Raw genomic sequence first — 12194 nt, 5'->3', positions numbered from 1 at the left:
ATTGTTCGGAGGGAAGTTTAGTCCTCTGTGGGCATTTTCTGTTTCAGGTCTCTTATTTCACGGATAGAATTATCCTGTCCGGGAAAATCGAACAACAATGTTCTGGATATCGTTCTGAAATTACGTTTCAGGAATGTTGTTCGACCAGTCGTCCTCGGTAACATTTGCAACAAAAGCCGAGAACAATGTTTGGTCGTTTTTGAGTCGTCATCACGGTGGTGACGCCTGGCAAAAACAAAAAGCACTGCAGCCATCTCGAAACGGTTTAATCGATTCTTTTGAATTGACCGTTGGTTTTAGGTGTTTGAATTGACCGTTTAGGATTATATCTTTTGAGTTCAGTGTCAAAACAGTTGTTTAGTTTTTTTATTAATTGAGGTAAAAAAATACATCAATTAATTAAAAAACCAATCTTTAGTGTGAGTGTGTGTGTGTGTGTGTTTGTTTGGAATATGGGAATTGGGAATACAAGAAATTAGTGTTTGGCAATCAGGAAATATGGAAATCTGGGAAAATAAAGAAAGTGGAAGTTTTTGGGAAATGTTGGGATTTTCTTAATCTGGGAATCACCCGAAATCACAAATTAGGGAAATTTTGTGATTTTAGGAAACTTGGTATTATGTTCATTTTAGAAATTTGCAGAATCTCGGAAATTGGAAACATTAAGGAATCAAGAGCTGTTAATGTGGGATTTTGAGATTTAGGAATTTTAAGGAATTTGGGAATTTAGGAATTGGGAATTTGGGAATTAGGGAATTTGGAAATTTGGATTAGTTGGGATATTTAGGAATTTAGGAATTTTAGGAATTAAGATTAGGAATTGGGAATTTGGGGGGGAATTTGGGGAATCTGGGAATTTGGGTTTTTGGGTATTTGGGAATTTGGGGAATTTATGGAATTTGGGATATTTGGAATTTAGGAATTTAGGAATTTAGGAATTTAGGAATTTAGGAATTTAGGAATTTAGGAATTTAGGAATTTAGGAATTTAGGAATTTTAGAATTTTAGAATTTTAGAATTTTAGAATTTTAGAATTTTAGAATTTTAGAATTTTAGAATTTTAGAATTTTAGAATTTTAGAATTTTAGAATTTTAGAATTTTAGAATTTTAGAATTTTAGAATTTTAGAATTTTAGAATTTAAGAATTTTAGAATTTTAGAATTTTAGAATTTTAGAATTTTAGAATTTTAGAATTTTAGAATTTTAGAATTTTAGAATTTTAGAATTTTAGAATTTAAGAATTTTAGAATTTAAGAATTTTAGAATTTTAGAATTTAAGAATTTAAGAATTTTAGAATTTAAGAATTTTAGAATTTTAGAATTTTAGAATTTTAGAATTTTAGAATTTAAGAATTTTAGAATTTTAGAATTTAAGAATTTTAGAATTTTAGAATTTTAGAATTTTAGAATTTTAGAATTTTAGAATTTTAGAATTTTAGAATTTTAGAATTTTAGAATTTTAGAATTTTAGAATTTTAGAATTTTAGAATTTTAGAATTTTAGAATTTGAAAATTTTAGAATTTAAGAATTTTAGAATTTAAGAATTTTAGAATTTTAGAATTTTAGAATTTTAGAATTTAAGAATTTTAGAATTTTAGAATTTTAGAATTTTAGAATTTTAGAATTTTAGAATTTTAGAATTTTAGAATTTTAGAATTTAAGAATTTTAGAATTTTAGAATTTTAGAATTTTAGAATTTTAGAATTTTAGAATTTTAGAATTTTAGAATTTAAGAATTTTAGAATTTTAGAATTTTAGAATTTTAGAATTTTAGAATTTTAGAATTTTAGAATTTAAGAATTTTAGAATTTTAGAATTTTAGAATTTTAGAATTTTAGAATTTTAGAATTTTAGAATTTTAGAATTTTAGAATTTTAGAATTTTAGAATTTTAGAATTTTAGAATTTAAGAATTTTAGAATTTTAGAATTTTAGAATTTTAGAATTTTAGAATTTAAGAATTTTAGAATTTTAGAATTTAAGAATTTTAGAATTTAAGAATTTAAGAATTTAAGAATTTAAGAATTTAAGAATTTTAGAATTTAAGAATTTTAGAATTTTAGAATTTAAGAATTTTAGAATTTTAGAATTTTAGAATTTAAGAATTTAAGAATTTAAGAATTTAAGAATTTAAGAATTTAAGAATTTAAGAATTTAAGAATTTAAGAATTTAAGAATTTAAGAATTTAAGAATTTAAGAATTTAAGAATTTAAGAATTTTAGAATTTTAGAATTTTAGAATTTTAGAATTTTAGAATTTTAGAATTTTAGAATTTTAGAATTTTAGAATTTTAGAATTTTAGAATTTTAGAATTTTAGAATTTTAGAATTTAAGAATTTAAGAATTTAAGAATTTTAGAATTTAAGAATTTAAGAATTTTAGAATTTTAGAATTTAAGAATTTAAGAATTTAAGAATTTTAGAATTTAAGAATTTTAGAATTTTAGAATTTTAGAATTTAAGAATTTTAGAATTTAAGAATTTTAGAATTTAAGAATTTAAGAATTTAAGAATTTAAGAATTTAAGAATTTAAGAATTTTAGAATTTAAGAATTTTAGAATTTAAGAATTTAAGAATTTAAGAATTTAAGAATTTAAGAATTTAAGAATTTAAGAATTTAAGAATTTAAGAATTTAAGAATTTAAGAATTTAAGAATTTAAGAATTTAAGAATTTAAGAATTTAAGAATTTTAGAATTTAAGAATTTAAGAATTTTAGAATTTAAGAATTTAAGAATTTAAGAATTTAAGAATTTTAGAATTTAAGAATTTAAGAATTTAAGAATTTAAGAATTTAAGAATTTAAGAATTTAAGAATTTAAGAATTTAAGAATTTAAGAATTTAAGAATTTAAGAATTTAAGAATTTAAGAATTTAGAATTTAAGAATTTAAGAATTTAAGAATTTAAGAATTTAAGAATTTAAGAATTTAAGAATTTAAGAATTTAAGAATTTAAGAATTTAAGAATTTAAGAATTTAAGAATTTAAGAATTTAAGAATTTAAGAATTTAAGAATTTAAGAATTTAAGAATTTTAGAATTTAAGAATTTAAGAATTTAAGAATTTTAGAATTTAAGAATTTAAGAATTTAAGAATTTAAGAATTTAAGAATTTAAGAATTTTAGAATTTAAGAATTTAAGAATTTAAGAATTTAAGAATTTTAGAATTTTAGAATTTTAGAATTTAAGAATTTTAGAATTTAAGAATTTAAGAATTTAAGAATTTAAGAATTTAAGAATTTTAGAATTTAAGAATTTAAGAATTTTAGAATTTAAGAATTTAAGAATTTAAGAATTTAAGAATTTAAGAATTTAAGAATTTAAGAATTTAAGAATTTAAGAATTTAAGAATTTAAGAATTTAAGAATTTTAGAATTTAAGAATTTAAGAATTTAAGAATTTAAGAATTTAAGAATTTAAGAATTTAAGAATTTTAGAATTTAAGAATTTAAGAATTTAAGAATTTAAGAATTTAAGAATTTAAGAATTTAAGAATTTAAGAATTTAAGAATTTAAGAATTTAAGAATTTAAGAATTTAAGAATTTTAGAATTTTAGAATTTAAGAATTTAAGAATTTAAGAATTTAAGAATTTAAGAATTTAAGAATTTAAGAATTTAAGAATTTAAGAATTTAAGAATTTAAGAATTTAAGAATTTAAGAATTTAAGAATTTAAGAATTTAAGAATTTAAGAATTTAAGAATTTAAGAATTTAAGAATTTTAGAATTTAAGAATTTAAGAATTTAAGAATTTTAGAATTTAAGAATTTAAGAATTTAAGAATTTAAGAATTTAAGAATTTAAGAATTTAAGAATTTAAGAATTTAAGAATTTAAGAATTTAAGAATTTAAGAATTTAAGAATTTTAGAATTTAAGAATTTAAGAATTTAAGAATTTAAGAATTTTAGAATTTAAGAATTTAAGAATTTAAGAATTTAAGAATTTAAGAATTTAAGAATTTAAGAATTTAAGAATTTTAGAATTTAAGAATTTAAGAATTTTAGAATTTAAGAATTTTAGAATTTAAGAATTTAAGAATTTAAGAATTTAAGAATTTAAGAATTTAAGAATTTAAGAATTTTAGAATTTAAGAATTTAAGAATTTAAGAATTTAAGAATTTAAGAATTTAAGAATTTAAGAATTTAAGAATTTTAGAATTTAAGAATTTAAGAATTTAAGAATTTAAGAATTTAAGAATTTAAGAATTTAAGAATTTAAGAATTTAAGAATTTTAGAATTTAAGAATTTAAGAATTTAAGAATTTAAGAATTTAAGAATTTAAGAATTTAAGAATTTAAGAATTTAAGAATTTAAGAATTTAAGAATTTAAGAATTTAAGAATTTAAGAATTTAAGAATTTAAGAATTTTAGAATTTAAGAATTTAAGAATTTAAGAATTTAAGAATTTAAGAATTTAAGAATTTAAGAATTTAAGAATTTTAGAATTTAAGAATTTTAGAATTTTAGAATTTAAGAATTTAAGAATTTTAGAATTTAAGAATTTTAGAATTTAAGAATTTAAGAATTTTAGAATTTTAGAATTTTAGAATTTTAGAATTTTAGAATTTTAGAATTTTAGAATTTTAGAATTTAAGAATTTTAGAATTTAAGAATTTAAGAATTTAAGAATTTAAGAATTTAAGAATTTAAGAATTTAAGAATTTAAGAATTTAAGAATTTTAGAATTTTAGAATTTAAGAATTTAAGAATTTAAGAATTTTAGAATTTAAGAATTTAAGAATTTAAGAATTTAAGAATTTAAGAATTTAAGAATTTAAGAATTTAAGAATTTTAGAATTTTAGAATTTAAGAATTTAAGAATTTAAGAATTTAAGAATTTAAGAATTTAAGAATTTAAGAATTTTAGAATTTAAGAATTTAAGAATTTAAGAATTTAAGAATTTAAGAATTTAGAATTTAAGAATTTAAGAATTTTAGAATTTAAGAATTTTAGAATTTTAGAATTTTAGAATTTTAGAATTTAAGAATTTAAGAATTTAAGAATTTAAGAATTTAAGAATTTAAGAATTTAAGAATTTTAGAATTTAAGAATTTAAGAATTTAAGAATTTAAGAATTTAAGAATTTAAGAATTTAAGAATTTTAGAATTTAAGAATTTAAGAATTTAAGAATTTAAGAATTTTAGAATTTTAGAATTTAAGAATTTTAGAATTTTAGAATTTAAGAATTTAAGAATTTTAGAATTTAAGAATTTAAGAATTTTAGAATTTAAGAATTTAAGAATTTAAGAATTTTAGAATTTTAGAATTTTAGAATTTAAGAATTTAAGAATTTTAGAATTTTAGAATTTTAGAATTTTAGAATTTAAGAATTTTAGAATTTTAGAATTTTAGAATTTTAGAATTTTAGAATTTTAGAATTTAAGAATTTAAGAATTTAAGAATTTAAGAATTTTAGAATTTTAGAATTTTAGAATTTTAGAATTTTAGAATTTTAGAATTTTAGAATTTTAGAATTTTAGAATTTAAGAATTTAAGAATTTAAGAATTTAAGAATTTAAGAATTTAAGAATTTAAGAATTTAAGAATTTAAGAATTTAAGAATTTAAGAATTTTAGAATTTTAGAATTTAAGAATTTAAGAATTTTAGAATTTAAGAATTTAAGAATTTAAGAATTTAAGAATTTAAGAATTTAAGAATTTAAGAATTTAAGAATTTAAGAATTTTAGAATTTTAGAATTTAAGAATTTAAGAATTTAAGAATTTAAGAATTTAAGAATTTAAGAATTTAAGAATTTAAGAATTTAAGAATTTAAGAATTTAAGAATTTAAGAATTTAAGAATTTAAGAATTTAAGAATTTAAGAATTTAAGAATTTTAGAATTTAAGAATTTTAGAATTCAGGAATTTAGGAATTTAGGAATTTAGGAATTTAGGAATTTTGAATTAACGTCGTTAATTAACGCGTTAATCTTTTTGAGGCCCCGACTTTGAGGGCCTGTATCTCCCAAACGGTAACATCTAGCGGGTTACTTCCAGTTGAATTTTACGGGTATTAACTGTGACTATGAGTTCCTGGTGAGGTAATTTGTCCAAAGTTTCCACCGGTTCCGGCAACCCGGAACATCCGTCAAGTATGTTTTTAAAAGTTTTTGTTGTTCAATCGTCATTTGAGCCAATGTTATGAGACGTTGTTTGTAGTACATAGGTATACTAACTATATTGGGTCAGTTCAGGGTATCTGTGGTCACTCCGGAACCGATTTCAATGTACCACGCAAATGGTTCCGACGAGTGTGATAATCAAACTTCGTCAAATTGAAATCATTAATCATCCATTATCATGCCGGTGCCCTTTGACCCGATCGGACCATTCCGGAACCGGTTACCGTTGGCCTCGGAGGAAGTGTACTGAGTATAGAAAAAGTCCTTTCATGTGACATATCATCATTATTATAATTTTCAACTAAAATACATGTTATATGTGATTAACAAAAGGTATCATATTATCAGAGCGTGTGTGAGAATAAAAATGTCGATGAATTAGTTCATCCATGAATCGTCATCTGTTGTTATTGAGTAATTTTTTAAATAGGGATATTGTAGTTGAATTTTCTTTAAAAAAAACAACAACAAAATTACAGGTAAACTGACAAAAATGAAGAAAAGTTGCATTAGACATAGTTTATTTTTTTTAAAGCAAACTACCTAATTTGTATTACCTGAACATTTTTTTAAATGATTGAATTATTATTATGTTTACTTACCATTTACGAATTTAGCCTCGTGATGGGTCAATCTTTGATTTTAGGGGGTAACCCCGAAAAAAACCGGATTTGGACCACCCTACATGTCTACACATTAGCAAAATAGTCTACTAGACTCACTGGAGCATTGCGGTTATTATCAGTGGTAAAAAATCACTGATCTCTTGCTTGTTACGGCGGTAGACCCACCGGTCTTAACTCCAAAAAAAATCTTGGACGACCCAGATCATCTCAATAAGTTGTTACAACAATGCACTGTAGCCTTCCATACTCACTGAAGCAGTCTGGGTAGGATCCGTTTTCAAAATCTTCAAGTTTCGACTTGTTTCTATGGTATGCCTCTTGCACAAACGGTTCAAACGGATAAAGACAAGAGCAGTCATGCTTCAATCATGCTAAAACATATCAGAACTAATAGTTTTTGCTGATCGAATGAAGTCAATATGATCGATGATCATCCATAATAAAATAAGAATTTCAGAAGTGATTTTAGAAATAGCAAAAATACGATTTTTTGTACAAAATACTCAAATTTCAACAACTTGTAACTTTTGAACCCCGGGGTTTAGAGAGTTCGTCCAGAAGACTTTTTTTCATGTCTCGGTGAGATCTTTCGAATAAAGTTTCTCCCGTTCGTGTACATCCTTGGACAAAATTCGCCTATTCTCCTTTGATCGTTTTTACGAAAAAAAATAATTACTTAGATGATAAATAGTAAATTTTAACAGTATCACTTTATTTTGTATAGAATTTTTTTTAAACAATTAACAATTGTCAGTTTTAAGGAACTTTTTTGTATTTATTTCCCAATAAAATATGTTGTTGCAGCAATTCGTAATTTTTTCCATACTAAAAATCCATATGGTACACTTGCCCCACCTGAACAAGATTTTTTAAAAGCTCTCAACAAAAATAACCAAAAGATAAATCATACTTTCTAATAGGTGCAAATCATTGGTTGGAACACTACTGATCTAGGAAAAATAGCATTTTGATAAAATGAGCCTTATAACGATCCATAAGCCTTATTTTGTACTTTCCAAATACTATTAGAAAACAAAGGTTTTTAAAAAAAAAACTTCATTAAATCTTATGCCCCATGGCGTTTACGTCGTTTTGGCGGTTATGTGGTAGTAGAATCAGCTAATAGCACTGCTAGCAACAATTCCTCATACTGGAAATAATCAAAATTGTAAAAATTACGGCCGTACGAGCGATTGTTCATCTTGCCCCATATGGTCGTCTTGCCCCACCTTCCCCTACTCCGTAATCACTCATTCTTGACTGTCCGCAGGACTCTCACAAACTACGGGCAGAACGAACCGTGTTGCGAATTCGCAAGTGTCGCACCCCTCGGACACTGCTGCTGACCCTTTTGTGCTCCGTTCAATAGGGGGATGGCGTCGCTATTTTTAGACCACATTTTCCACTTTTTCTCATCGAAACCGACTACTTTATCGACTTCATTTTGCTGGGCGAGATAGGACGCCGTCTATTTTTAGACGATGACTCAGCACTTTTACACTCTTGCGCTTAAAAAAACCAGGTGGCAGCACGATGTAACGCCACGTCCCTATTGTTTGTACTCACGATCGGTGCCCGTGTATCGCTCAGTGAAGAACAGAAGTAAATAACAGTTTGGGACGAGCGCACTATGGGGTATTTCCATAGAAGCAAGCGGCCAAAAATATTTTTTTACTTTTTTGTGACTTTTTTGTGTTGTTTGCACTTTATTATACACCCAAACGGCGGTCGCATGATTGTGATGCATGGCGGCATGAAAGTATATCAGAATCTGCATGAAAACTGTCCTCATGCATTTTTTGCGATATAGGGGTATGACATTTTTTCCCGTTACCGACAATTATCGACATTACCGACGCCTTTTTGGTTGTATTTCACCAAAAAAAACTTTTAACAGAACGAGGATTGAACCATCAACTTCTAGATTGCTGATCCGACACGCTACCACCGCGCCATGGGCGCTTGATGAAATGTGAGTGAAAGAGCACCAACATATGCTTCTCTTTGGAGTATTGCTCGGGGACGGGCCAGCATTATATGTGTTGGTGAGAACTGCAGATCGCTGAAATTTTTTAAAGCGGGCAAAAATGATCTACGGGCTTGCTGCAAAAAATGTTATAAAATGTGACATTTTCTGCAGCAAATCCACTGTTGCAGATTTTGAGATATATTTTTCCTTTGGGTGTGAGAACTGCTTTCGAGTATATTTGTAAGAATTACAACATTGCAGAACCATCCCATGATCAACTCAGGGAAAAACTACGCATGTTGTTCTGTAGCTTTAAAACGAGGTTTACAAAAGCCCATAGAAGAAGTACCATAAACTGTCTTAAATTCTAAAACACCACAAACACCGTTTTTTATTTGGTGGGGAAGGAGGGGGGGGGGGTCTTCAAAGAGAGGTGGATTTTAACTCAAGAGGAAGGGGAGGGGGGTTGAAAGTAAACCAGAAACTATAACATAGCATAAGCCGCCATTCCGTGCATCAAATAGACAGAGCTACACCCAAAGGAAAAATATATCTCAAAATCTGCAACATTGGATTTGCTGCAGAAAATGTCACATTTTATAACATTTTTTTGCAGCAAGCCCGTAGATCATTTTTGCCCGCGTGTAAACATGTCAGCGATCTGCAGTTCTCACCAACACATATAATGCTGGCCCGTCCCCGAGCAACACTCCAAAGAGAAGCATATGTTGGTGCTCTTTCACTCACTTTTCATCTAGTGTCCATGGCGCGGTGGTAGCGTGTCGGATCAATAACCAAGAAGTTGGTGGTTCAATCCTCGTTCAGCTAAGTGTTTTTTATTGTGAAATACAATCAAAAAGCCGTCGGTAATGTCGATAATTGTCGGTAACGGGCAAAAATGTCATACCCCTATATCGCATAAAATGCATGAGGACAGATTTCATGCAGATTCTGATATACTTTAATTCCGCCATGCATCATAATTATGCGACTGCCAGTTGGGTGCACGTATTCAGACTAGTGCTTCGTTATATCGTAGAGGGACACTACGGTATAACTATCCATATTTTCAAAAGAACACAACAACTAACTGATATGAATATTCGAAGAATTGTTTCTGTAAAATACTTAGCAAAGGTATTTTGAATTTTATAAAACGTACCTAAGTACCAACAGTCATGAATATCAAATCAATTTTAAAACATACATAGCAGGTACTTCATTTCTGCAGCAACAGGTAAATAATGTGCTTTTAACCAAGCGTGTACGCGAAATCATTATTTTTTTGCATGAATCAAAATGTTTAAAATGGCATAACTCAAAAAGTGCACATTTGTGCACTTTGAAATTTGGAGACAAGTTAGGACATGGTTCAAATTTTAAGCTGGAAAATTTTCAGATCGCACAAATGCACATAAAAAAGTACTTCATTGACAAAGTTGAAAAAAACCTAAATTTAAAATAAAAATTCATATTTTTGTATTTTCTGTATATTTTTTAGCCTGTAAAAGCATGACAGTTTATCCCATTGAGTGGATTATATTGGCAAATGACCACCTCATGGTCATCGAACTTTGGTTGCCGATACGGAAAAGGCGCGGTTTGATATGTCGAAGGTTTTGGGTTCGAGTCTCGATATCGCCACTTTTTTTTTGGTTGATGAACTGTTTTGAAAATGAACCTATGAAAATAACGCTCTCGCTAATCTCGGGAATTATCCTCTGTCCCGAGCATGAGTAAATAACAAGGGAAATACGTAATAATACCTTTCTCTGATATCAATACTAAATTTTGGTATTCCTGGACCCTCAAACCTCAAACTTGATTTTAAACATTTTTGATATACCTCCTAAAGAAATTACTTGAAATTGTGGAAAATTTTCAAAGTCAGGATGACACATTTTTGTATTATTTTGGTATTGAAGTGTTTTATCAAATTCCTCTGAAACTGTGGGAAAATTTTGACCAATTTTGACAAAATAATTTTGCGCTAAAATGATGTCTCAAAGCGAATGCTTTTATTGAAAACCGGAAATTTCAAACTTGATTTTAAACATTTTTGATATACCCCTTAAAGAAATGGCTTGAAATTGTGGAAATTTTTCAAAGTCAGGATGGCACATTTTGGTATTATTTTGGTACATGGAATCATCAGGTGAGTAGATTTGGCTTTGCATATGGATCATTTCCGTTTTTTTCACTAACTGCAACTGCTGCACTAAAAAATGGCATGAAAATACCAAATTTTGGTATTACTTGTGCAAATACCAGCGACCAAAATGTGCTCTTGGTTGCCCAGTAAATAGATGATAAAATACAATGAAATCATACCAAAATCATGTATGTGAAAGACCACAGGAATACCAAAATCTGATTTTCCAAGGTCGCGGGAATACCTAAAAATAAAACCATGGCAATACCAAGTATTGGTATTCAAGCATTGTTCAAAAATCCAGAAGACCTCAACTTGGTATTGAAATGGTTTTATTTTGAGGTATTATTTTACCATCTATTACTGGGCAACCAAGGGCACATTTTGGTCCCTGTAATTTGCCCAAGTAATACCAAAATTTGGTATTCCCGTGTTATTTACCCCTGCTCGGTGTGTCCGTTCACAGTACCTTACCAGATCGTGTTCTATATTCTCGCGGATGGCGCAGCCCAACTTTGGGTGAACATTGCTTTAGTTTGAATTGAATTAAAATTTATACATTTTTTTAATTTCAATACAAAAAAAACTTTCTTTCCAGTCCATGAAAGACCGTACACTTGATCAACAATGCACCGTAACGCGTCCTGCAGTATCTTACATTGCGTCGAGCTTAGCTGTTGAGCTAACAATATCTTTACTGCAACACAAACACAGGTAAACTTATTTGCTACAATTCTGGATTTTTGTATAAAACCTACTAAAAAAATGTATCCCACTTACTCCAAAGGACACTGACATAAGGTGTGTGGGGGTGAATTTTGGTAACATTTTCGTGGTGATTATTGCATTCGATCGTAATATTACGATCGTAATTTCTCGACTCACGTTCGAGATTTCTCGATCGTAATTTGTCGATGGTAAGTCGTAATTTGTCGATAGTAGACTGAGATCATTCGATCGTAATTTCTCGATCTAGGGGAAATATACCCATTTTAATCACTCTAAGCCGTTCGACCAATTCTCATCACTTTTGCCGTTTTTCGCTATTAAATCAACATTTTTATATGTTTCAACAATGGGGAGTTGTTTGCTTACTTTTGTTTGAGCTATTTATTACTTTGGAACAGACAAAAACACTTTATGAAAGCTGTAATTCATGATCAAAGTGCTGATAGGCCGATAATAGAAATAGGCTGAAAAAGGGTATAGTTCCCCTACCATTGACAAATTACGACTGACGATCGAGAAAATCTCGATATTATAACACAAAATTCAAGTTATTTCAAAATTTCAAAAATTTTAAAAAATTCTAAAATTT

General features: G+C 26.9%; 1 protein-coding gene across 2 annotated transcripts in view; it reads left to right on the top strand.

Moving 5' to 3' along the window:
* The first annotated feature begins 8945 nt into the window (after positions 1–8945).
* LOC120430589 (uncharacterized) overlaps positions 8946–12194 on the top strand; it is a 65459-nt gene continuing 62210 nt past the window's right edge. The window contains exon 1 of one of the 2 annotated variants that reach the window (XM_039595696.2): positions 8946–11590. Coding sequence is in view for 1 of the 2 variants with exons in the window: in XM_052709102.1 (XP_052565062.1) it covers positions 11478–11590 (113 nt within the window). In the remaining variant the exon portion in view is untranslated. The remainder of the gene's footprint in view (positions 11591–12194) is intronic. The other variant, XM_052709102.1, reaches the window with a different exon arrangement.

Source organism: Culex pipiens, chromosome 1 (genome assembly GCF_016801865.2).
Source record: "Culex pipiens pallens isolate TS chromosome 1, TS_CPP_V2, whole genome shotgun sequence".
Classification (NCBI taxonomy): Eukaryota; Metazoa; Arthropoda; class Insecta; order Diptera; family Culicidae; genus Culex; species Culex pipiens.
The sequence above is the reverse complement of the archived record's forward strand: the minus strand, read 5'-3'. Positions and strand labels throughout refer to the sequence as shown.